The 27,231-nt window shown below is 41.6% G+C and overlaps 2 protein-coding genes across 4 annotated transcripts; one reads left to right on the forward strand and one right to left on the reverse strand.

The window, feature by feature from the left end:
• Positions 1-9,137, reverse strand: slc37a3 (solute carrier family 37 member 3). Its single transcript, XM_086270362.1, has 14 exons — positions 9,029-9,137; positions 6,671-6,869; positions 5,543-5,657; positions 5,174-5,266; positions 4,765-4,848; positions 4,467-4,612; positions 4,031-4,127; positions 3,839-3,923; positions 3,254-3,462; positions 3,030-3,171; positions 2,063-2,164; positions 1,694-1,893; positions 1,457-1,522; positions 1-1,211 (listed from the first exon to the last, which is right to left on the reverse strand). Exons 2-14 carry the CDS (start codon positions 6,745-6,747, stop codon positions 1,119-1,121), a joined length of 1,509 nt encoding a protein of 502 aa, XP_086126488.1. The 5' UTR covers positions 6,748-6,869; positions 9,029-9,137; the 3' UTR covers positions 1-1,118.
• Positions 8,755-24,059, forward strand: LOC147310492 (DENN domain-containing protein 2A-like). Of its 3 annotated transcripts, XM_086270361.1 has the most exons (20): positions 10,116-10,315; positions 11,976-12,047; positions 13,131-14,261; positions 14,352-14,443; positions 14,832-14,926; positions 15,022-15,234; positions 15,859-15,952; positions 16,038-16,088; positions 16,182-16,378; positions 16,496-16,605; positions 16,796-16,865; positions 17,170-17,247; positions 18,909-19,049; positions 19,567-19,715; positions 20,294-20,471; positions 20,565-20,606; positions 21,195-21,303; positions 21,699-21,968; positions 22,509-22,595; positions 23,508-24,059. In XM_086270361.1, exons 2-20 carry the CDS (start codon positions 11,989-11,991, stop codon positions 23,537-23,539), a joined length of 3,198 nt encoding a protein of 1,065 aa, XP_086126487.1. In that variant the 5' UTR covers positions 10,116-10,315; positions 11,976-11,988; the 3' UTR covers positions 23,540-24,059. The 3 variants fall into 3 exon arrangements, with proteins under 3 accessions (XP_086126486.1, XP_086126487.1, XP_086126485.1); XM_086270360.1 differs by lacking the exons at positions 10,116-10,315; positions 23,508-24,059 and adding an exon at positions 8,755-9,395 and having other exon boundaries at positions 22,509-22,639; XM_086270359.1 differs by lacking the exon at positions 23,508-24,059 and having other exon boundaries at positions 22,509-22,639.
• The last annotated feature ends 3,172 nt before the right edge of the window (positions 24,060-27,231 follow it).

The raw sequence follows: 27,231 nt of genomic DNA on the forward strand, positions 1-27,231 counted from the left end.
CATGAAATAAAAATTGCATTTATTTAAAACAAAAAACAGTTACATTTGTTAAAAATTATATGGAATCTCATATGATTTTTTTTATTTTCAAGAGACAAAGAAAATTTCTTAGCATGATAAAAAAAATTGCAATAGCTATTCCTAAATGTGCTTTACACAATCCTATATAGCTACATGCAAATGTGCAGCTAAATTAACCATCTTAACCAGAACAAATTGCCCACCTTGCAGATACCACTGCATCTAAATTAAACATATTTACCTACACTGGCTGTTAAAACCTAAATCTGGACATAACCTACATGGATTTACAGTTAAAAATCAGTTAAAACATATGCAGGGCTCCTGATGCACACAGGCAAACCTTTCCACCATGGTAGTGTGTTTTACAGAAATAAGGCATGCTATGCTGTTAACACAGAGTTTAAGAACATTTCTGCCCGTGTGTGCAAGTTAAGACACTAAAACTTAAGATGTCAACATTCGAGCAAACAGTAAATGGAAAAGGGAAAAATGAAAATCACATGTACACAGAATGAAGAGAACCAGCCCCCTGCCATGAAAAGACTTTACAGTACAACATTAAAACACAATTACAAAAAACTGTACACAGGTGAGATAAAATGGCAGTGATCTGGAGCTTTCCCAGACCTCTAAAAGTGATTTATTAAAATGTTTTAAGGCTTGTGCCTGATTACTGTGAGAAGAACATAGTGCAATATTTAAAATGACTAAAATATGATACATATCTACAAGAACTGATTACAGAGTTCTACTTTACAATCACTGTTCACATTCCTTGGGCATTAAGCTTTCTCAAAGAGTCTGATCTTTACGGTAAGAAGCTCTAGTTTCTATATTTGGCAACACTGATTCAAATACATCAACATTCACATCCATTTAAAACCTTAAAATATACACATTAGTACATTCTGGGATGTTTTACAAAGCCCTGAATATACAGAACAGTGCAACCTGTTGTGGTTTTTTTCTTCTTAAGGCAAGGACTTCAGCTCAAACTCCAAATCTTACATGCACTGTAAGTAGCATCATCTTTCAACAACCACAAAATCACACCAGACCTGATTACAGTAAAAACTGATGGTGGTTAAGATTTCTTACAGCTGCCGTTGCCGTGCTCGCCTCTCTGTCCACATGGCCCGCAGCTCTCTAACAAGCAAGGGAGTGATGAACACAATGCTGCCCGCAGTCTGTAACACGAAGAGAAGAAGCCTTAAGCAACAAGCGCAAACTGTATATAAAAGATGGATGGAATGTCTTGGACTGAAAAGTGTAACCAGGTGTCATGCTTCGTGACGGTCAGCAGGGGGAGTTTATAAGAAATCCAGCTTACATCTCACTTGATTTACGACCTCGGTAAACACCTTTCTGATTAATTCAAAGTTAAAGTCTTATTTAACACATTTTGTCCTTTTAAGGATAAGAATTATCTTACCATGACAATGAAGAAGTAGAACACGCTCATCCAGCCCAGCTTGCTCTCTATCAGAGACACCAAGTACTAGAAGACGAGGGAGAAAATGGTCAAATTAAAGGTCAGTCTGATCACTCGTGTGTATACAGTCAATGTCATAGCTGTGTCACAAAAAGGCATCAGTGGAAGCAAACATGCTCTCATGCTGCCAAATTCATTCTGTTTAATTCTCCAATTTGATTTTTTTTTCATCTTTACCTGTCCTGCAGCAGCTCCTATACTTCCAGTTCCATCCACTATACCAGTGACAGTAGCCAAGGCCTCCTTACTGCCCCTCAGAGCATCCTGCCTGCCAAGGTCAGCAGATATGGCCGAACTGATTATGTTGGACGGCCCACCAATGAAGAGTCCGGTAATAGCTAGCAGCACACCGTTTATCACCTGGTCATTAGGTGATCCTGAGAGAGTGGATTTTAAACGCAAAATTAATCGTGTGAATTTTTAACCTTACAGTGTTATTGTGAGTTTGACGCCTTGACTCATGAAATGCAGTTTTTTTTGTTTTATTATTATGAAGAAGAAGATATCAGATCGTGAGCTGTTGTTAGATGACGTGCATGTACTTACGGCTGTATCCCACCAGGGCTCCGATTGCCAGCATCAGACTGACGACCAGCACCGGCGCTCTCTTCCCCATAAAGTCAGAGATCAGACCCTGAAATGTTCCTCCTGATACAAAAAATAGCATGATCAAGGCAAATTAGGAACTGACAAACTGCAAAGTTATTTACCAATGAATACATTACACGTGGGGCTGCATACATTACAGCTCCACTTTAGGACCCTGCCAAAAATAAATAAATATTCACACCACACATTATTTTGTTTAAACCACCATTAAGTACAGCAAGGATCAAAATCAGCCGTGCCGCACACCTGTCGAGGGCGTACTCTGCCTCTCAACTTATGACAGCTGGGATGGCCTCTAGCCCCGCCCCCTACACTGAATTAGACAAGTGGAAGAAAATAGATGGATGAAGGATCCAAATCAAGTTATGCTTATCTGATGGTGCCCCCACCTCCAGAGGCTGCATGCCCCACCGTTAGAGAACCACTGCACTACTATAAGTTGTGATAATAACATTCTATTATTAAGCATCATACAAAATGATGAGTGATAAGTGATTTTAAACAGGACCTTTACTGCTCATTACCAGCTCCAATGGTTTTATTCTTGGACTCTATAAGAGCAGCTTTGCTTTGATCCCAGCTCCAAACAATCTCACACTGGTCCCCAGCTCATCAGTTCTCTGAAACAAGCTGTTTTAGTTCCTCTCCTTACATACTTCCTTTAAGCAAACTTTGCCCTGATTGGTTGCCCCTCGCAAACAAAGTGTAAAGAGCGGGAGGGATCTGAGATGACCATATCAGGACTATGGTTGCACAGCCAAAAGTCGGGAAAAACATTTCTGGAAAGAGTGTTCAGAGAAGCCTGAGTGTTTAGTCACAGGGATGACTGACTGTTTCTTTCAAAATAGAAAGTCAAACCTCAGTTTTATAACAGAACTTTTTTCTTTTTCAAGCAGCTGCTTACCGATGATTCCTCCGACATCATACCACACAGACAGGCGGTCGGCCTGGGCTTCCTTCCACTTGTAGTTGTTGCTCAAGTAGAAGGGAAGCCAGAAGAAGAAGGAGTAGTTGACCAGCTTCAGACATGCATAAGCCAGGGAATACTGCAGTGCAAGCGAGACAAAGTCATCACACTATAAAAACATTGTTATATAGTTTTATATAGTTCGTCTTCTTCACACTCACAGGCAACACCCCAGGAAGACAGAAAGCCTTTAAGAAGCCGATGGCCTGTGGAGACTCAGCTGGAGGCTCTACAGGCTGCTCGACAGACTGGCCTCGCCTGCTGTACTTCTCCACCTCCACCTCATCCTCCTCGTCGCTCATCAGAGGCTTGTGGCTGTCTGTGTCTGTCTCAATGGGGCTGAGTCCAGTTTCTGACTCCAAGCTCAGACCTGACACACACACACACACATTAAAGGAGACCATAAGTTTAATCAAAAGTTTAGCTTATTCAAACTGTTTCAACTTGAGGTAGAGACGAGTTCACACCTCTCATGGAAAGAAGTTATAAAAAGTAAAGATACAAAGTTGATGGTATTTCAAAACAAGCTGAAACCTGATCACATAGTATATGCACCAATGTATTAAGAAGAAATGAGGGTTATAAATTTTTAAGCATTATGGAGAATATGAACACATATGCAACATTCTGGGAAGTACTTTGAGTCACCTTAATATATTTAAAGCATGCAAAAACAAAAAAAACAAGCAAACACCCTGCAAATTTTTTACATTTTTAACATCTAACTTGCTTCCTGAAGTCCTTACCAACTTCCTTTGGGGAGGTAAGCAGGCCGAAGAACACGACCACCCCTCCCGCAAACTGCACAACAGAGGTCACCAGGAAGGCGTACTGCACACAGCAACAGTCAGCACATTATTTCAGTGCTTAGTTGTTGGCAATGTTAAGTGGGGCAGGGGGGGGCAACAATAAAACATGTTTGTCTATATGTGCTTCACCTCATATCCATATTTGAGAACACTGGAAGCAAGGAAAGCACCCAGGATGTTGCCTACAGAGGCGCATGCACTCCACAGGCCAAACACAAAACCACGACTGAAAAAGAGATAAATGGCATTAAGTTTATTTATAGAACAGCTTTAAGTATTTTTTACTCTGTCACTCGCCGTTTTTAATATGAGCAGAATATGCCCTGCTGCAGAGCAAAACTGGGTCTAAATAGGCCTATGTTCTCACTGTGGCACCAGTGAATAGAGGCTATTGATGGCGAGTGTGAGCATCTGTATTTCCATTTGGGTGTGTATGATGAAGGTCGACTTGGCAAATATGAGCCTGACTAATATTTCTGGGTTGGACAGATGCTGTGTCTGTGATCCAAACTCATCTGGCAGCCGTTAAGGCAAAGATAATGACATTCACAGAAATGACACGCACCCCGCCTTCCCGAACCAGTTGCCCATGACGGCCACCACGCAGGGCCAGACGGCCGACTGCAGCAGGCCGTTCAGCACCCACAGGCTGCTGTACAGGTAGATGTTGTAGATGTGGAGCCATTCAGTCAAAGTGCCAAACACAAACTCCTGCAGAAACATGCACAGCTTTCTTGAGTGTTTGGTGTTATAGTTGTCAGAAACTTTACTTTTTGTGTGGATTTTATACAGATACCAGCAATGATTAATGCAAAAACCACCACCCTAATAATCAATCATATAATTCTGTACTATGTACTAACCACTGCAGCAGAGCCACACAGGCCGAAGCAGAGCACATAGCGGAGGTTCACTCTGTCTCCAATCATACCACTCAGATACAGACCCTGTGTGGACACGAACAAAAAAATGGAGAAAATAAATAAATAAATAAAAGTCTGATCTGATTTTGTTCAAATTACAGGCATAATGTACTTTCTCAGTGAGTTCCAAGAACAAATCTGATACTTAGTGTTACAGAGATGTGCTGGCCTTTGTTTTACTCTTATCATAATCCACACAGGTCACCAGATGGTTCAAATGATTTCCATTCCTGAGTAAATGCAGGCCCAACTTGGCACGGGGTCGATACACAAAATTATCTTCTGCTCACAGTTTTACCAATTTGTGTGGCAGACGCATCCTAATAAACAATGAAAATCATGTACTCACCACTGCATATGAGAAGAGGAAGATGGAGTCCAGAATCCCCAGAAACAGAGTGGCCTGCTTTTCATCCTCAAACAGACGATTATCCTGCCAGGTCTGGGACAGTCAGAGAAAACGTGATTGTGCAGAGTTCATACAGGCTCTTAGACCAAGGACGTGACTGTAAAAGTTTTGCTTTTGTGCATCAGGGATTAAGTTAAACTGCAGAGAAGCTAAGTGTGCACATTGAAAAACAATAACACACAAAAAAAAGTAAAAAAAAAACAAAGGCTTTACTTTGGAATTGTGGCCAGCCAAAAATATTTCTGACTTATTTTAATTTCAGCGTTGTATATGTGGGAGACACATTGTTCTGTGCTGTATGCTCATTACCTCGCCAGGCGAGAAGTCAGGTGAGCTGTCATTAAGAATGAAAGGCGTCCACTGAGCTGAGATGCTCACTTTCACATTGCTGAATGTCTTCCTGGACGCATGCAGCAACACGTAGCTGGAAAGACAGAAAGCAGTTTTACTCAGAAAGGAATGACAAAACATATGTGGACAAACATTTACTGAAAGTGCAGCGCAGTTATTTCATTCTTATTTAATATGATGGATCAATTAAAGGTTACATTTATGAGTTTTGAACATGCTTTTTGTTTTGAACACGGATTTTTGAGGGCTCTTGGGTACAACAGCTCTCTACTTGTAAATAAAAAGGTAAAATTCCAAAGTAATGTCATTTCAGCTGTGCAAGAAACACTGAAATTACATACTTAAAAATGAAAATGAAAAAAAAAAAAACCCCAAACAAAATCCACTTCCAAAACAACTGAATGCTTAAGCCAAATTTATGCTTGTAATAAAGATTTCATGCACAAATGTCCGATGCCATGGCAACAGCAATTGCTCTATATGACTTTTACTTGAACCAAAATAAAGCAAAGCCTATTATATGATACACACTGTCTATTTAAAACGACATTAATTTCTTTGCTAGATTTGTTAAATAAAAGAAAACTAAAACTAAACGTTAGTAGCAAAAATAGGGTTACAGCGAACAACTAATAAACCTCCACAGTGAATAGGGATGTGCATTTCCATGCATATGATTTGATCAAAAATTGTTAAAAAACAAACAAGAAAATGGATACATTTATTTTTTCCTACACTCTAATGTGTTTCAGAGTATGATAATAAAACAAGACAGATAAATCTGAGCTGATTTAATCTCTCATAGATCTTTAACTTGACCTCACAGCTCACATGCATTCACACTGCATTAACTATATGGCTAGATTGGACTTGCTGGGATTAAAACTGCTGCAAAAAATGTGTGTAAATTCCATCATTCCAGATACAGTTTCAAGTTTTCAAGTTTGTGCAGCTCTTGTCAGTTTTCTGTTAGTCTGTGGATATCTCACGTAGCACAATGTTATCTAGACACCGGCACAGGATGACATTTGCATTCCTACTCAAGGCTTACAGGAAGTTCTATAGGGCGGGGTGACTCCAAATTACCTAAAGAAGGTGAGAAGAAAGACAACCAGATGATGATGAGTGTACTGTGACAGAGAGGCACAGCATGATGGAGGCATCACAGGAGCGGCCAAAACAAGAAAGAGGAGGAAGGTGTTGGTGAAGGTCTTCGAGGACAGGGAGGGGGTTCAGCTAGAGTCTTCCACTATACCACATGGGACAAACACATCACTAGACGTGCCTGGAGAAGAAAGAAAGCCAATGTCAAACTAAATAACGTATTTTTCATTCAGCACTGATTATAGGACAGGGCTGCAGACACAGACCACAGGGGAAACTCCTCTGATTACATAAAGAAGGCAGATTTTACAGAAGCCTATGGGAAAACAACCCCTCAGCTCCCCTTATCTATCACCTGTGTAAACACTTTCCTTATGAGCTTATGGCTTCAGCAGACAGTCACAAGTTTTATCTAATAAAACACACTGTTTGTGTTGTCAATTTTTATCCCAACAAAAGTGAAACACAATGATAAAGCAGGGTTTTCTTTAGGCAAGGCCTAACAAGACTGACCAGTATGGTGCTCGGCCCTGGTTTTAAAACCAGGATGGGTAACATCACTCTGTTCAAAGCTTCACACCAATACACCCTGACCTCACTATCCATATGGTGGGTACATCCAGCTATCATATACAGTCTATAGTTCAATGGAGACTGTGGGATAAATATTATTGTGGCTCATTAATTCGTTTCAAGTCTCTGATAATTCCAATATGGCAGCCAGTCAGTACTTCTTGTTAAAGAACTATGTCCCCATAGGTTAAAAGATAAATATGAAGTAATGCACCTCGTCTGAAAGGTGGGATTTGTGTGTTGCCTTAAAAAAAAGAGGGCTCAATGGACTCAGTGTGCACTAACTGTCTTCATCATTCCATCCTGTTCAGCTGTAACACTGCTTTGCTTCATCTTTATAGCGCTCTACCAGCTCAGAATACATGGACCAAACTGATGGCAAAATTCTGGTGAGCTGCTGATGACCTGCTTGCTTAGCATGACTATTTTAATGCTTGGACCAATTTCTCGAAGTCAGTTTGAGATCTGAGTTTTCTAACTCTCGACACATTTGATAAAAGTGGTCGAAAGCAGGTGTGAAAAATAAAAATGAAAGTCACTTCGAGTACTTGACACGGGAAATCCTGAGGGGCCGGTGTTGTGCCAAAAAGTGATTGCCTGCCAAAAACTGATTTCCGGTATTTGCCAAAAACTGATTGCTCGTATTTCAACTGCTATAAGTAACTTGTTGGGCTATAATATGTGAAACATATGTCAAATGTATCCCTTGTGGATGACATAAAGTCATCTTGAGCCACAAACAACATTCGTGTAACAAGGTAGAAGCCGCAATCAGTTTTTGACAGTGACTTTTATATAACATTTATTTATGCAGTTACAAAAATCTCATTAACATAAAAAATGTCTTTTGTAAGAGTAAGTTGGCCAAGAGGACAGCAGACATGGCAGCAAATATTACAATAGTTCTGTAAAATTATTTTAAGTGGGGATAAAGGACCGGATTGGTTATAATGTAAGTACAATAACACAGACTTATAAAGATACTTGAAAAACAGATAATTTTTTAATTCTATATATAACCCCTTTGTAAACCCGAAGCCTATTTACCAACATACGTAAAGATATTACACATAAAAAATACACAGAAACATTGGAAATCAGTTTTTGGCAGTATTACACAGTATCTACAATAGTTTGTACACCCTTGTTTAAACTCTAGTTTTAAACTAGATGCAATACAAAAACAAAACTCTGTAACAGTGGCAAATGAGGTGCATGGGAAAGTTTAATCATGGACACCTCTTTTCATTCATTTTGCTGTTATAGAACCTTCATATAGGACAGAAGTGTCTGACAAGCTCCCAGAAGACAAAAAGGATCTAACAAAAAATTGTCTGCAGTGTGGGCTATGCTGTGCACTTAATACAGCACACTGGAGGAATATGACCGAGACGTGCTGTGCTGACAAATTTCGATAGCTCGGAACAGACGGGCTTTTGTTTTGAACTAAGCAATCACAATTTTATGGACTCCGTGGTTAAATAATGATTTACGTCTTCGTGGATCAACGACACATCTTGCCACTGAAGTTATAAACCCTCCACTGTTGTTCTGCCAACCGAATTAACGTTTATTTTGTGAAAAGAAGCTACTGCCACACCTACAGAGCAGTTTCTCTCCACCTCGGCTTTCTTAGTAACAAGCCGCATACTGGTTCGAGCCTTTCGAGTCAATTCCGGGTTCGTTGCGCCTTTAAAATCACCACAAACATCTCCGAAAAAACAGCTGACTGCTACTAACTCTTTGAAAACAAAAACATATGCTGACCTTTCAGCTCTGAGTCCCGTTGGCTAGCTTGCTCTTGATGAAGCGTCAGTTTTGTGTTTACTGTGTGTTGCCCCGTCACTCCAAACGTCAACTTTCGCAGAGCGCCAAGGCGCGCTGCTGCCGCCAGTAGGACAGGAGTGGAATTACAGCTCCCCCCACCGCCCCAAAAATAACAGCTGGGATTGACTGTTGAAAAAAAAAGTGAGCCAGCTGCTCACATTTCACCTGCTGCCGTGCCACTTGTTCGCGAGAACCCAACTTTCATTGGCTACAAGCAAATGTATTTACAGTTTAAAAACTGCAGCGCCAAAAAAGTCCGTTTACAGCAGGGTTGCAGCACTTGAACTTGGACAGCACTACATTTCTGGTAAGCATTTGGCAATTATGTAGATTTATCTAATCGTATAGTTGATACATATGTATGTAATACTTTTACAAAGCCTTCTAGCTTCTCAAACATCCAAAGCTTCACGTCCATTCACGTGCAAGAGCAACGTGGTACGCGGTTGGGTGTGGTGATAAAAGATGTGAGTAAACTTGAAGTTTAAAAGTTGAAGGATTTAAATCCACGCTTATATGTAGCAAATGTAAATAAACACTCCCATAAATATTTATATCAAACATTTGCATAATGACAGTCAAAAGTACAAACAAATGTAGAATTTTCCTTTTTTACATGTTCTCCTATCAATTTCTGTATGACAGTGAACGTAACGTCATTGGAAATCATTGGAGGGGGGTTGTGCAGCTGCACAAGCAGCTGGAATGAAAAACAATTCCAGTGAATTTCAGATTTGGAGGGAAAAGCCGTAATATGATGATGTCTGTCCCACATTCCACAAATTTCCACACAGCTTGTGGATGTAAAGTATGGGATGAAATAGTTTTAGTTAGCATCAAGAGACATCTATCCATCCATTCATTCGTACACAGCTCGTTTCTGAAGCCAGCTCTAAGTGAATCAACAGTAAAGAAAGGGAGAGAGAGAGAGAGAGAGAGAGAGAGAGAGGGGGGGAGGAAGTCATATCCAGGGTGAGGGGAGAGAGAGGGTGATTAGAGGCGAAGCAGGGAGAGGGGGGCACGTTCAGCACTGTGTCTTCAAGGCTCACTAAGATAAGCAGTCGATGAATTGTTTCAAGGCTTAGAAAATCTATTTGAACCTGGGCATATAAACTGCACACTACAGCTGTTTTGGAAGTTATACCAATGGATACTGTTATAGCAGCATGGGATGCACTGTGCTCCCATTCCACTGATGAACACATGAAAACTGTGCAGCGAAAGGAGGTAAGAAACTGATTTAATGTTTTAATTTGAAAGGAGATAATGTTAGAAATGATCTGATTTCAGCAGAATATGCACTGTGCCCATGAGTTTGTCTTTGCCAGAAGAAACAGATTACTGCAGAATATAATTTCACTGTATCTAAATATACACTCCTACGCTTTGTTTGACACACCTGCTGAACTGCTTGTTAACACAAATATCTCATCAGCCAGTCACATAAGAGCAATTTGGGCCATTTAGGCATGGTCAAAACAGCCTACTGAAGTTTAAACTGAGCATCAGAAGGAGGAAGATAGGTGATTTAAGTAATTTTGAATGTAAAAGGGTTGTTGATACCAGATCAAGTCAGGTCAAGTACTTCCAAAACTGCTGTTCTGCTCATATTTTCCCACACACCAAAGATAAAGTATGCAGTGAGCAGCAGTTCTCTGGGCAAAAATCCATTTGTTGATGCCAGAGGTCAGAGGAGAATGGCTCGACTGCTTCAATTTAATAAGACAACACTACCACAAATAACCATGTGTTACAGTCAAGGTATGCAGAATACAGAATACAGCAGCAGAAGACCATACCGGGTGCCACTCCTGTTAGCTAAAAACAGGAAACTGAGGTTACAGTTCACACACAGGCTCACCAAAAGTGGACAAAAGATAACTGAAAAATCCTCTACTGTGACAGTGAGCTGGTAGTATCAGAAGACATAAGAGCATGGATCCATACTGCATTGGATCAACAGTTCAGGCTCGTTCTGGTGGTGTAGTGATTTGGGGGATATTTCTAGCCACACTTTAAACTGAGCATCATTTATACACCACAGCGTACCTGGCCAAAATCTCTGAGGGACGTTTCCAGCACCTTGTCGGTGAAGAATTAAGGCCATGACGGTAAAAAGGGATCCAGCCTGGTACAAGCAACATGTACCTAAAGGGGCCACTGATTGTATGTTTGCTAATAAAGTAAGATTGAAGTGGTGCTTTTTCTAATTCTAACTAGTATTGTGTATCTTGTTGCCAGGATGTATCTTCTAGCAAATGGTGTAGCTCTAAATGGCTTTTTTTTATAGCCAGTCAGCTACCCTACAGCCTTAAGGGTGGTATGTAGTCCTTATGCACATCTGTCATATCATTTGGAGTGTATATCAATAAACAAATGATGGCAGGGGCCTCACATATGGGAAATCACCAAGCCCTGTTTTAGAGGACGCTGAACTACAAGAACATTGACCTCGAAGATGTGAAAGTACGAGAATTTGCACAGCAGCTTTGTCACTGCAGGGGTCAAATGTTTGGAAGTGGTGGAAAAACGAGTATACTACAATACACTAAAGGAGAGGAAAGAAAAGGCAGGCCCTAAATGACTGCTGAATGAAGTGTTAGTTAGTGTGATGAACTACTTCGGGGAGTTGCACTTGAGTCTCTGGCTGTCATGGTTTCTTTGATTTTGCCCAGCTGTCCTGTGGCCCGAATGCTGAAGTTTACCAGCTTAATGTTTAATCTACTAAAAATGCAATGTGAAGACTATATAACAGTGTAAAGCCGGATAGCTATTGTCAGTGGGAGCAAAACCACAACAACCGCTAATGTGCAATTCAACGAACAAGCAAAATCAGAGAAGATGCTGACAGAAGTTGCTTCTATGTCTCTCTTTCTCTATCTCCCAGGTGTGCAGTGATCATGGAGGCCGCTGAGAGAATGAAAACAAAGCAAGATTACATCAACTCATCTATCAACAGGTTTGTATCTGACCAGGTTTACCAGTGAGGCATTAAAATAGGACACGGGCCTTCACAAATTTCTCCCTGAGCCCTGAGAAAATAAGAAACCCTGTTAGGCTGCCCTTTAATCATTACATCCATTAAGGGAAAGTCAGAAAAGGTCTTTCAACTTAAGGCTTCCCATTTCCTCCCGTTTATTTATTAAAACATAACAGTTTGATGAAATGGGCTCCAATCCAAGCATGTGTTTATTTAGCGAGGCCGATGAGAAGATGCTCGGTCATAGGCTTGTCCTCTGGCATTTACTCTCAGGATGGATTTTCCCACTGTCCAGAAAAAGACTGAATGTCCCCTAGCTGGCAGTCACTGTGACCATACTGGGAAGTTCAGGGAACTCTGCTAGCAGTAGGTTATTCTTTAATTGGTATTCCATTTATTTTCAATTTTTCTGATTGAATTTGGGAATGTGGAAAAGTATGCATTAAAAAAAAATCCAAATAAATGTTAACGTGTTATTCCAGGAGACCCGAGCTGGAGATGGTAGACTATGTTCGACAGATTTACCCAAGCCTCCAGTTCGCTTTATATTTTCTTTGTTCTTCCAAGTGGAAAAGTATATTTATTTGACTTTATTGCAGATGCTTCAATTTTGCATCATAACTGAGGGTTTTTTCCACACACTAGGGGACAAAACCACAACTGTGCTCTGAAAGCCATTCTTTTCTATGGTTTCTATTCCTGCTGGCCGTGGCGACGTGAAATACGTTCACACAAGCCATCTATCCATACATTTGCTTCTGCTTATCCTTTTCAGGGTCCACTGGGGCGCTGGAGCCTAGGCAGGGTACACCCTGGACAGGTCGCCAGTCTGTCGCAGCGCATTCACACAATCATTACAATATATGACATGCATAAACTGTATGTAAACACCCACATGTGGTTGAAAAAAATGACATAAAACTTGCAGAGTGCAGCAGCCAGTGCAAGAGACATTTTGGGTTGTTCGATTTACCCGGAAGTTATCATTGCGTCATGTGATAATGTGCGATTTGCTTTTATATTTCAAGCATTTCTAAAATGATTTCCTATTTTTATTTTTAGGCTAAAGAGGGGCTCTCCGGTGGGGGAAAGTGGTTTCTGTTTCGCTTCAGTAGAAAACAAGGGAGGTGAGCACAGAAGAGAGGGAACACTAAAACACCCCTTTACCCCACTGGAAAACCTCATTAACCAGAAGGAAGAATCATCCATGATGGCCCACAGGAGGTCGAGCTTTGACCCTCAGAGCAATGACAATGCTCTCTTAGTAGGAGTCAAGCTGCCCAGATCAAATGGCTGCAGCATCAGGGACAAGATTTCACTATGGGAGGGCAAGGAACCCACTCATTCATCTCTAACCTCGGATAACGTGGGCCAAAGTAGCGGTGTAAAAAGGACAGACTGGCTGCCAAAAAGCAACAATAAATGTATAGAAGACAAGCAAAGTGCAGAAAGTTGCACAAAAGTAGCCCATAAGGAAAAGCAGGATCTTAGGAAAGAAAGTGTAGGAAAAAATGGAGATTCCAGGCCTTGTTCACCGGTTGAACCCACAAAACAGCAAAGAGGAGCATTCAATATCAGTAAGCCTGGTAGCAACCAAGTAAAGGAAGACTGTAAAAGAGTTGTAGTTCACAAAGAAAAACAAGAACACGAGAAAGAGAATGTAGAAAAACTTGGGGATTCAAGGCCCTGTTCGCCTACATCAACAGATAAACAGCAGGTGGGAACCCTGAAAAAAAGCATTGACAGGAGAGCAGCAGAACAGACGAGTCATGAGAAGAGAGCTGTATTCAGTCTTTTTAAAAAGCTGGAGGCTATGGGGGGGAACCATGGAAAAATGCCCCCAGAGCTTGGAAACTACTTCAGCCCACCGAGCAAGGACAAGCAGCTGGAGGTGAGGAAAAACGAATCTGAAGCTTTAGCTCAAAGAAGCACAGTTGCAAGATCTGGGACCAAAGAAAAGAAGGAGCAGCATGAAAATGTGTACACCGAGCCAGGTGCACCCCCCATCAACCCCGTCCCTAAACCCCAACGAACCTTCCAGCACCCAGCTACTGCCTCCCTGGGAAGGAGGCAAGGCAGAGGGCAGAGGAACCTCCCGCCACTACCGTCAGTAGCTTCGAAAACTTCCTTGAAACCTCCCTCTGGCATCTACGGAAGACCCAGAGGTGAGAGAGTCCGGGACAGCTTCAACAGGTATCCATGGATTAGAAAGATTATTTGCTTGGTGAAGTTATGCCAGCTGTATGTAATGTATTAACTCATGCTTTCATCTCATGATGACAGGAGATCCTTTGAGTTCGAAGACCTTGCGGGGTCAAATGGTCTGCTCTTCTCTCGCTCGCTGTCTCAGGAACATCACTATGAAGACATCCTGGGTCAGACACCAACCTGCATTATCCATTGAATACCTTTATGAGCAAATTGTAGTGGAAGTGTAGTTAGATGGGATGCAGTTGATTCCAGAGCTGAGTTTTTTCCTCTTCTACATGCTAATTGTAACATGCAGATACAGTATTCAGCAGAAAACAATCAAGTATGAGTACAATTTTTGTTAAACGTGTAAAAAAAAAAAACAACCCCTCCTCAAAACTGCCAGGTAAACTACTTTACCACTTTTACTGCATCAGAAATTAAGTCCAAAGTGTCATGGCAGGACTGCAGCCCTGCTTCACTGTAAAATACTGAATAATGTTAACTTTGTGCACAATTATCAGACATGCTTGAAAACTTGCGTCAAATGCGTTACTTCTGGTTTTTCTGCAGACTCGTCAAATGAGAACCCGTATGAGGATATAGAGTTGGAGAGCCAATGCTCCCAGCAGTCTTTACCTTCCTCTCCTGGTGCTGACACTGCTAAGGTTAAAGTATACCCTGAACTTGAAACAGCAACTACTTGGTTTCAGTAGTTAGAAATAATTATGGTTATTATTATTTATTTATTTTCTGTCCATAGGCCTCCAGACCAGGGTTCTTCAGGCAGAATTCAGGCAGAAGCTTTAAGCTGCTGGACATGCGGAGAACCAACCAGCAGATCCATAGCACTGGAAGCAGTAGAGGTGTTTCATCTCCACCCCAGCTCAGCCCTCCATCTACCCCCACCGGACCTGAACAAGCCTCCTGGCTGCCCGGGGATTCCTATGGCCGCACCTGCCGGAGAATACCGACGGTCTGTGTTTGTGCATGTTTTTTTTTTTTTTGCTGCAGAATCTTATCACATCCATTTTGAACAGTCGGTTTCTTTTATTAACCCTGGCAAATTATTAAGCACATACTATTTAAGACTAATTTGCATGGTTAGTGCTAGTTTTTTACTGGAATGACAACAGCTGGGCACTGATTTAGTGTTTTTAATTGGAGAAAACAAGCACTGCACTGTTTTGCTAGTGATGGATTAGTAGTTGTACCTCGCTTAAGAGCAAAAATAATCCTTTCCTCACTTTTTCAACTTTCCTACTGGAATGTACTGAAGTCGGGGGTGACTTTGCTCCCAGTTCTGATTTCCGAAGCAAATGGAACGTTGCATTAGATTAGGTATCACTGTGTTGGTGTTGTTCCTGGATAATCAAAATAAATGTTGATCCAGCTTCTGCAAGGGACCAATCATGTCATAAGTTTGTGACATGGAAACATCATCACACCACACACCATAACCATAACCCTCAACTCCAATCCTAACTGCCTCCGTTTTTGGATATTTTCCTATACATCAGATACAGCCTCTTTGCACACAGATATCACGCAGTAGTATTTACTGGCACTGAGACATATTTTTATTTATTCCTTTGGACAGGTTGTACTCAGGATCAACAGCATATTTGAAACTCGGTCCAGGAAAAAGCATCTCAGAAGGATCTATCATTATGCTGAGACAAGCTCGGGCAGAGGTGACAGTGTTAAAAGGAATGAAAATTGATTGTAATATTTATTTTACTGTCTAGTAAGTTTGTATTTTTGGGTTTTAATTTACAGTAACAGATGAGAACAGTGACTCTGAGAGTGAAATTGAAGAAAGAGCAAAAGGTAGGGTTTCAATTATTCATTTATCTGTCATTGTTTCTTTATTTTTCACACTGAGGTGTATAATAGTGCTCTGGCTTACATCCTTTCTTCCAGCTCACCGCCAGCGTCTCGTGTCGGTGAAGTCTATACTGAGCCAGCCGAGCCAGGCTCAGGTCCACACCAGAAGACACTCACTCGAACAGGAGCTCCATCAGCGCAAACTTTTTGAATATTTCCTGGTTGTGTCGCTGCAGAAATCAAAGGCTGGAGCGCACTATCTACCAGAGGTCACACAGCAGTTCCCTCCTAAGGTCCTTGAATCATGTCTCATTTTTGTAGTAGTTTAATTTAAGACCAAATACATTAAAAAAGAAGAAATGCAAGAAGTGGTAACTGATCTTAAATCTCTCACCTCATTTTAACTGCAGCTGGAGCGAACCTTCAAGTTCATGAGGGAGACGGAGGATCAACTGAGGATCATTCCTCAGTTCTGCTTTCCTGATGCTAAAGACTGGGAGCCGGTGGAGAGATACCCAAGGTGAGGAGTGTGAAATGAACAGGGCGACACACTTATCTCAATATAATAAACACTGAAAATTCAACTCTTTATACCACGGGAAACACTATCAATTTCATTAATAGTGTTGACTTTTACAGTATATGTGTATTTTCTCTTTGAAAAGTAAAAATACACTAATTATATTTTTGTCATGGCTCTTCCCTCGCAGTGAGATGTTCTCATTTGTTTTGACTGGAGTGGATGGGAGCCGAAGGTTTGGATACTGCCGGCGTTTACTGGTAAATAGAAATCGTGTGCCGTCACCGAACAGGAAGTAGCTAAATACCACAATGACGGCTGAGTAAATAAGCATACCAGAATAGTGTGCCTGTGCCTGTGGGAAAACAGCCCATCTCAGACTCTGGGCGGAAATGTGTGAGACTGGGAACTGTGTATGTGCGGGTGCGCATGTGTTTCTGCTTATGCATTTCTGTAGGAGGAGTGTGTGTATTGCAATACTGTTGATTTATATACTAGTCTGTCCTCATGTCTAGGAGTACACTAGTGAGTATTATGTGTCATATTTTCATCTTTTTCTCACAGCCTAGTGGAAAAGGCAAACGTCTGCCAGAGGTCTATTGTATTGTCAGCCATCTTGGCTGCTTCAACTTGTTCTCCAAGGTAAATCACTCCTCCGCAGATAGCATCCTTTATTACCCTATATTGTCATTGTCCATGTCCATGTACAACAAAATTATGGGCACTCCACACCAACTGTGTAGGAATAATGTATAGATAGTAAGACACCGGGAATAAATAACAAACAGGACAAATATATACAGTCAAAAGGGATATATACAAAAAAAGAGAAAGGGACACATTGGAGACAAAGTGCTTGGAAATAGTGGAAGAGTCTGTATGCGAGTGGCCTGAGTGATGAGGGTTACTCAGACCATGGCGCAGATTAATATTGTGAGTGGGCAGGGGTGGGGTGTGGGGGGATAGTGCTTGTTAACAGTCTGAATGGCCCAGGGAAAGAAGCTGTTTGTGAGTCTGGAGGTGTGCGACCTGATTGACCCGAGGCACTGACCAGGTTGCAGCAGGTCAAACAGGTGGTGGGCGGGGTGCAAGGGATTACCTATGATGGCTCTGGTTTTGCTGGGAGAGGAGGATCTGGCGATGGCCTCCAGGGGTGACAGAGGGCAGCCACTGATTTTTTTTTTTTTTGGGTGGTGTTAATTATCCTCTGTGCAGCCTTCCTATTCTCAGTAGTGACCCCTTCATACCAAACACCCAGGCAGTAGGAGAGCACCCTCTCCACCGAGGAGCGTTAGAAGGCCAGCAGCAGCTTCTGGTCCCAGTTATTCTTCCTCAGGACACGGAGGAAGTGCAGCCGCTGCGGGGCTTTCTTTAAGGGGCGTTGGTGTTGTGGGTCCAGGTGAGATCGGTGGAGATGTGGGTGCCTGGAAATGAAGGTGGAGACAGATTCCACATGTTCTCCACTTAAGATGAGAGGGTGGTGGACCTGCCTGTGCCTCCTGAAGTCCATCATGAGTTCTTTTGTTTTAAGGATGTTCAGCTTTGGGTAATTTTCTGAGCACCAGCGGGACAAGTTCTCTACCTACGCCCTATACACTGTCTCATCTCCATCAAATATGAGCCCAACCACAGTGGTCTCATCAGCATACTTGACAATAACAATGGTTAGATGGGTTGGTGTAGAGTAGGGGGCTGAGAGGGCAGCCTTGCGGGGATCTGATACTGAGTGACACCAATAAACAACCTTTATTTGTCACATACACAATGTAGTGAAATGCTTGTGTCTGAGCTGCAGCATTCCAGGGCTTGTTTTTTGGGGGTTTTTTTTTAGCATGGCGGGTCTAGCCAGGACCCTTACTGGATAGCGGGTGGGAATCGAACTTGTGACTCCTGCTCCAAAGGTGTGTAGTCTTACTATCCAGAACCATGTCTGATCAGTTTGATCAGAGCCTGTACGTCACTCATCATCCAAGGTTTTTTAGTTAGGAAAAACCCAGATGGTTTTGGTCACTGTCACATTCTCTACGCAGCACTTACTGTAGAAAGGGACAGACTGAGTAAAGGTCTCCATGTCCTGCTGTTCAAAGATGGACCAGTCTGTCAAAACAGTCCTGTGGCTGGAGGATCATCTGGCCACATTTAATGACCTGGGTGCTTCAAGGGGTTTGTTTCCTGAGCAGGGTGTAAGCAGGGATGAGGAGCAGAGAGTGGTGGTTAGATTAAGGAAACTTAATATGTTGGTGGAATTTGGGGAGTACAGATTACAAATGAAATTAAGCTTGTTTTATATGCACGCATTCTAGGTGCTGGATGAGGTGGAGAGGCGCAGGGCTCTGTCTCCTGCCTTGGTCCAGCCTTTCATGAGAGCCATCATGGAGGCCCAGTTTCCAGCTCCTAGGAAAACCATCACCATCAAAACTTTTCTTCCTGGTTCAGGCACTGAGGTGAGCGACAGTGGAACCCCCCCACCCCCCAAAAAAGTAACAAACTGTAAGAAAAAGTCAGATAAAATAGTTAAAAATGTCTTTTTATTTGGAATCCTAAGCATAAATCAAATAATCTGCTAAGAACATTGCCATTTTTTTTGACCAGATTTTGAAATTTAAATCTCACTATACAAAATTCATCCAGTTTTGTTTCTTTCATCTAAAAAAACACTGCAAAAAAATGAAACCTTTATTGACACCCAGTAATTTGGAACTTTTACTACATTTTTTCCTACACATGTAAAGATTTGACAAAATATTTGCTGGCTAAATGTTTTTGCATTTTTGCCTAGCAGTTGTGGATGAACAGCTTATACAGTTCGCTAACCATAACTAGAGCTGAAAGTAGTTCAGATCCAGATTAAAATGACTTGAAATGAACATATTTAGAACCGAATGATGGAATGGATTTGTCAGTCCATCAGACACAACTTTGGTGTTACATTGAGTAAGCTGACAGGATCAAATCTTTTAGGTGATGGAGCTCTGTCGACCCTCTGACTCACGCCTGGAGCATGTGGATTTTGAATGTCTGTTCTCCTGCTTGAGTCTGCGCCTGCTTCTCAGGGTTTTTGGCTCTCTGCTGCTAGAGAGGCGAGTCATCTTCACAGCAGACAAGCTCAGGTTTGTCCCTTCATTTAAGCCATATTGTCTGTACACCAAAATCCATATCTTCCAGCTATATATGAAGCTGTACTGTTTATGCAGTTATGAAAATGGCAAATATTAGTTGAAAGCAGCAGGGGTGTTTTACGATAAAGTTACAGGATATGTGGGTGGTCTAGACTCACAATTTTAAATAAATTTAAGGCAGTCCCAGTTTTATTTAGGGAACATACCAGAGAGCTAAGGCCAGCTGAGTTGTTGACGTGTTGGGACTGGTTTGTTTGCTCTGCTGAAAGCCACTGGGAGTCAGAAAGATCAGCCACAGTAGTAGAAGACAGGAATGCAAAGTGCAGTGATGTAAATGAAAGAAGTCTGTAGGCTTGGTTTTCTCTCAGGGCAATGGTATTACATTAGAGAATGGCTAGTCTCTATTTAGACTGTGGTGCCCTCATGCGGTGAGAATAACTGATAATTCTCTCCTTTGTCTCATATAGACTAAAAGGGAAAGTCAGTTTTGTTTTGTTTTTTAAATTAAAATTCATTAAAAGCTCAATTTAATAATGTTCCACTGTTGTGTTCTCTGCTCCCTCCTTTAGTACTCTTTCCCAATGCTGTCATGCAGTCGTGGCATTGCTCTACCCCTTTGTATGGCAGCACACTTACATCCCAGTGCTGCCCTCAGCTATGCTCGACATCGTCTGCACACCAACCCCTTTCATCGTGGGCCTGCTGTCCAGCTCCCTGCCCCAACTCACTGAGCTGCCCCTGGAGGAGGTCAGAGGAGTAATACAAGTGTCACTGCAATCATATAGGAATACATTACTTATGAGCTGCTGTGCAGAGAAATAACCTTTTTTCTGTGTACAGGTTCTGGTTGTGGATCTTGGGAATAGTCGATTTCTAAGACAGGTCAGATATTTTTTTAAAGGCGTGTGTGTGTGTTTATGGTTTGTCACACTCTGTATCTGTGTAGATGAAATTGTTTCAGCCTCACCCAGACTTTCTCAAAAAAAAAAAAAAGCGTTGTAGCCAAAGAAAAATTAAAAAAAAAAGCCTTAAATGTGTATTGTTTTTCAAATGGTCAGTGCGTATGTGACTTCTTATAGAAGCCTGCTTCCAGCACTGGAAAAAAAAGGTGCTTTCTGTCACCCAGAAGTTAAAACTTCTAGTTATATTCACAGAAGTCTGAGTTAGTAAGTTGAGATTTTAAGATAATAACCTGAAACTTTGACTTCTGGGCGACAAAAAAATGTTTGTTTTTTCAGTGGCAGAAAGTTTCCATAACTGTTCTTAGCTAGTCATAGAGCAAAGAAATCAAAGGTAGTTATACCATAACGTAAGTGCTTTTGCAGCAAGAGAAAGTTTACAGCACTTTTTGTATTGACTTCACTTTTTTGAGATCTAGAGGCTATATTTATCTTTCATAATGTTTCCAAGGTTACATCTACCTATCTATGGTTTATGAATACATTTTCTTTCCTGTTATCTCACATTTAGTTGGACGATGAAGACTCCATCCTGCCACCTAAGCTTCAGACGGCTCTGGAGAACGTTCTGGAGAGGCGAAGAGAGCTTGCTAATGAGCGAGGAGGAGATACAAGCAGCGGTGAGTCAAACTGAGGACTTTTTTCTATGACTCTACAGTGTCATAGAGGCTTCTTTGGTGGCTTTGAGGCTTCTTTATGGTTAAACCTAGAACACAAACATGGTTGTGGTGACAACGCTTATGTGCTTTAATGTGGATCTGCTGTATATTTACCATGTTTACCACCAGGTTTTAGTTGGTGCCAGAGAAAAAGTCAGTAGTCACTGTAGTTCAAAGACTTGATCCCCTAATAATTTGGAATGTCATGAAATAATTCATACTGGGGTAAAGGGATAGAAAGACTAACTAGAAGATAAAAATTTCTGTAAACATCTTTTTGAACATTATGTAAATGGTTGATCAGCAAGTCGACTTTGTTATGTTTTATATTACCACGTCTAACATCCCGTCTCCAGACTCAGGCCATCTTAGCACCATTGTGTCCGAGGCCTTTGTTCGATTCTTTGTGGAGCTGGTAGGCCACTATCCTCTCTTCATCACCGGCGAAAGGGAGGACGGCTACTCCTCTTCATCCTCCTCCCCTGCCTCGTCCTTCTTTCAGCGAGAGGGTTTTCGCAAAGCCATCCCATCCAAAACCGTGCGCCGCTTCTTGGAGATCTTCATGGAGACGCAGATGTTTGGCTGGTTCATCCAGGAGAGGGAGCTTCATAGGCAGGCTCTCAGAGGTACAGAGGCACAGCAGAAAGAACAGGAATTTTGTCTCAAAGTGTGTTTTTTCCCAGAGGTTTCTTCCTGTTGAAAGGGAGTTTTTCCTTCCCACTGTTGCCAAGTGTATGCTCATAGGGGCTCATCTGATTGTTGGGGTTTTCTCTGTAATACCTCATAGTAAAGCCTTGAGAGCACTTTGAGTTGTTTTATCCCCCATTTTCAAAGGCTCAAAAGTAATTGGTCAAAGTAATATCATTTTAAATCAAAAGATTTTTTATACTTGGGTCAGAATCCTTTTGCAGCCAACGACTGCCTGAGGTCTAGAACTCCTCATCTGGGGCCTTTCTGTGTGGAGTTTGCACTTTCTCCAGTTCTCTCCAAGTACTACATCATCTTCCAGTCCAAAGACATCATAATTAGAATAACTGGTGACTCTAGATTGGCCATAAGTGACTGGTGACTTTTACAGACAGGATGGATAAATTTAATGGGTATGGGTGATGGGTTCTTCTAGCTCTTCATGATTGTTTTTGTTTTGCTTCTTTTAATCTCACCAGGACTGTTTGAAGTGAGAGTGCAGGAGTATCTGGATTCTATCCATGATAATGAACATAGGAGGGTTAACAGGTTTCTCAAAGGCTTGGGTAAGGAAACAACTGCTTTATATACACTGCTCAAAAAAAATTAAAGGAACTCTTCTTAAGGAGTGTGTAACATCAAGTCAGTGAAACCTTTGGGATATTGATTTGGTCAGTTAAGTAGCAGAGGGGGTTGTTAAACAGTTTCAGTTGCTTTGGTGAAATTAACAACAGGGCGACTTTTTTTCACTAGTTTTGTATTTGGCTAGGGTCAGTGTCACTAATGAGGTGATACCTGGACCCTACAGAGGTTGCACAGATAGTCCAACTACTCCAGGATGGCACATCAATACGTGCCATTGCCAGGTTTGTTGTGTCTCCGTGCACAGTCTCAAGAGCATGGAGGAGAATATAGCAGACAGGCTTTACTCTAGAATGGCTCTTAATCTATCAGTAGGACTGACATATAGGCAATGACACTCTGACTGCCATTAGGTATTGGGATGAAATCCTTACACCCGTTGTCAGACATTACATTGGTGCAGTGAGTCCAGCCTAATGTGGTCAGAGTATGCAGATATGATACCATGATACCATTGGCAGATTCCCACATCTAGGAGCTCTGTGGTGCCATGGTCCAGACCTAGGAGGAGATCCTCCAGGACACCATCTAGAGCTGTCAGGCATGCATACAAGCACATAGGCACCATATAAGCTACTGACTACTATTTTGAGTTGATTAATGAAATTTTAGTAAAATGGACAAACCTGCTGCATCATTTTTTCCAATTTGATTTTTGAAATCTCTTTGAATGCAGCCCTCTGTAGGTTGATACTTTTTATTTTGATCAAAGATATGGCATGCATTTATTCCACATTACCTTTCAAATTGTTCCTTTAATTTTTTTGAGGAAAATATTGTTTTGGGCTCATTCTCACTTTTGGTCACTTTGTGTGTGTGTCTTTTTTTTGTTCCAGGAAACAAAATGAAATTTCTTTCAAAGAAATAATACAACAAATAAAGCACTGAAACCAGGAAAGTCTTGAAGAACTACTAATGTAACAAAGAAAAACACAACCAAATTTTGTTCATCCTGATTTATGTCACTGAACGAGGGATTTTGCAAACAAATTAATCCTGCCAAGGGAAAAATGCTGCTGCATGTCACACAGATGAAAAACCTTGTTGATCCTTTTTATAACAGGATTCTTCAGACATCATCAGTTTATGCATGTCTGGTTTTGTGTTTGGTGTGTTGCTGTGAGCTACATATGGCTGAGGAATTAACCTGGATTAATGGGAAATAAATAGACTGATTAGTAGTAACAGTGGTAGTCTGGATTTGAATATAAGTTAAAGTGAAAGAAGCGTTCGCAGTAATCTTTTAAATCCACCAGGGGGCAGTAGTATATTTTTGCTGTTCAGACATATTTTGACAGTGACTGACCACAAAGTTACACCAAATAGCATTTCAGTTTTCTTTTATTCATAACATGACAACATCACATGCACTTTGAATAAATATCCTCTGGCTATGCTGTGGTGATTTCTTGTCTCGATGCTGTCATATTTTTTTCGTTGCCATCAAAGCAAATGGCAATATGTCATACAACCGTTGCATTACATGTTTAGATTCTCAGTGCCATTTTTGTAAATGTCTTTTCTCTCTCTTCCTCCTCCAGTTTGCACATTTTCAAATGATGAGCTTACTTTATGGTAAATACAAGATGTATCCAATGACACGGTGCAAATTTTACAATTTCCGTTTGTTACACGCTGGGAACAAGAGAATCAAAGCCGAGGGAATTGCACTCACTCATCATTTGTGTGCCAGTTTTATAACATGAGTAATCCACATGCCACCAGTTCCCTAACTACTGGCTGATGTGTTTGTATGTTTGAAGGTATTTGGTTCTTTCCTTTTCTTTCTTTCTTTTCTTTTTCTTCTTTTACTACAAAGAGCCTTGGTTCAGGGTTGGTGGCAGCTTTACTATTTTAGTCTCTGAGTCATGGAAACAAAGCAGATCCTCAGCCCACAAAGAGGAAACATCTTTGTCAGCAGGAAAACATAACACAGGTGCAGAGCAGAGCATAGTAGCGTATTGTCTTAGGGATGGTATGTTCAGTCCTTGCCTGTTGGGCACGCCTGAGAGCCCCTAACCTGTTACCTTGTAAATGGCAAGTTCACACACAGGCTCGCTGACACACTTGCTGATTCTAAACACAGATGGCCAAAGTGCAAAATCTATATTAAACAGACACACCAGACTTTAAAACCCACACGGTTCACATTTACTTCAGTACTTGCCAATCAGCCTTTGGGGCTGAAGTGTAGAGTACAAAAGTGCCAAAAACTGCAATTCCTCATAGGTTAACTCTGAGAAACTACAGTGACATCACCTGTTGTTTGGTGAAATCCCATTGTGAAGGCTTGAGATAAACATTTTTGACATAATCTTAGGGTTTTGAAACTGGGTGTAGATAAGGAGCAGACATGAATGCGAAACCATATAATCATTGGCTGATGACCTGGCAAACACAAATTAGTAGCCTATCCTATATAATGCTCCCATCTAACCCTTAGAATGACCATAATTTACTAAATGGACGGTCGGTCCTGAAATGAGCAACTGGCACCATCAGCTCAGCTGGAAGGAGGTTAATGAGATTCTGTTAGAGGGCAATAGAGGCCAAAACTGTTTTTGGCCTCTATTGCCCATTTTAGAACCCAGCCAAAATTTCAGTGATTTAGCTTTTTGAAATTTCAAAGATTAAAAAGAAACGGAAGAAACACCTTAAAGCAAGCTATGAGTTTTGTTATTGCAAAGTTTGCTGCACCAGAGGGCGCCCTGCAGTCCTGCTTTCCTGTTGACATGAAAATATTTTAGAAAAATACAAAGTCACATTTAATCAACAACATTATATAAGATCCAGTTCAAAGTCAATACAAATACACAATTTGAACATGGAGATGAGAGACGATGAAGGGATAGTTAAGCGCTTCTGACAGGGCTGTGGGGGCAATAAAAACACGTGTTCCCTGAATACACATGTTCAGTCGGGCTGTCACAGAGTAACAAATGTGAAAATCATACCACAACTTCCTATCTGGCTCCCAAGGTGGGAAGGCTGCTGTGCTGTGGGACAGGAGTCATCTCAGGAAGATGAATGGATGTGGTGAGAGAAGAGCACGGACAGCGGCTGGAATGTTTGCTCAACCCACTCAGGTTCTTGGAGTTATGAGTATGTGTGTGTGTCTGTGTGCGCTTGTGTGTGTAGAGAGGGGTGAACCCCAAACCCAATGTATCACATACTGTTTCCTGCTTAACACCTGGCTGCGGTTCAGGACAACCAGCTCGTTAGCGAGGAGGTAATTATGGTTCCGATTAATTCCAGTCAGCAGGGGTTGACCCCCGAAGCCTTACATCCTGCACTGGTGTATTTCCACAGCAAACCTCCCAGTGGAATATCTCCCACTGCTGAAAACACAAATGTCATGTGTTTTCAGTCAGCGAGAGAGGACTCTTATCTGGCACTTAGAGGCAACAATAGCTTGTTGAAACTTCGATAATTCTCGCTAAGTCCCTTTCACGGGTGCCTATTACCTAACTGCATTCCACCTTTAAGAGATGCTACACAGTGGTACCCTGACTTGAGCACAGCTACCTGCTGCAAAGCTCAGCTTGGCAATACAATGTAAGCCTGCAGGTAGGCTCACTATTCTCAGCAGAAATAAAATCATACAAATATCATGGCCCATTAAAACCAGCAGCTATTTCAACTGGAAAATCTCTTCAGAGATACGCCGACCTCATTTCGAGGCTTGAAAACCAGTGTTCGCAACTCTCTTGAGGCTGCCTCTGCTATTTACATGATTTATGGTGTCATTTATGGAGGCGTGGAGGTGCGGCAAGCAAAAGCAGCACTTTGCATTAATCAAAATGAAAAGTGCTATGTCGTTTTCTGCCATTTTGTTTTCAATTTTTTCTACCTTCTCTCCCACAACCCTCAATCAAAAAGGGCATTGTGGTTAGACTCCAGACGGATTTGGATTTTTTTTAAAAAAAGAAAAAAAAGCTCAGGGTGTTTCTAAACCCCAGGTGCTGCATGAAATTTTTCACAAATTTTGTGTGCCTAGGGTTTTCAAGTTATCACTACACAAATACGGTGCCTGGGGGGATGCCCATACAGTGCGCTTGTGCTTGCTGAAAGTTGGGGAAACCTTCCTATTTAGTCCAAAACATCTCACAGTAGTTCAACTTGCTTGATTCTGGCTGAAGAAAAGTAAGAAAGTAGGGAAGAATTTGATATCTGAGAAACTCTGATTGACCATGCACACTGAAAAATGCATGCAGATGTACACTACACACACACTCAGATGCACTGAAAGTTTCCTGAACTTGCACCCGTCAGCTTGTTTTTCAGAGCTGCAGGTGCAGTGTCCAGCTGCAGCACTGCCATACATGCCAGCGGCTTGAATCATTTCTCCCCCAACCACCCCTCTTCTGAGGAGGAGCCATCAAAGCATATGGAGAACATAACAGCGAGGCAGGAGGAGGTGGGGAAGGAGAACAGTGGAAACAGTGGAAAGAGGAGGAAAAGAAGAGGTGAAGTGGTAGGTGTAGAGGAGAGAGAAGGGGATTAGGAGGGGAGCGTTTCCATTCCCCTGCTGCTATGCTTGACCAGAAGCTAGCAAAGAGG

Source organism: Aulonocara sp. 'chitande type north' Nkhata Bay, linkage group LG17 (assembly GCF_057382095.1).
Source record: "Aulonocara sp. 'chitande type north' Nkhata Bay isolate Kocher_YH1m ecotype deep benthic linkage group LG17, A_spYH_male_GT1.1, whole genome shotgun sequence".
NCBI lineage: Eukaryota > Metazoa > Chordata > Actinopteri > Cichliformes > Cichlidae > Aulonocara > Aulonocara sp. 'chitande type north' Nkhata Bay.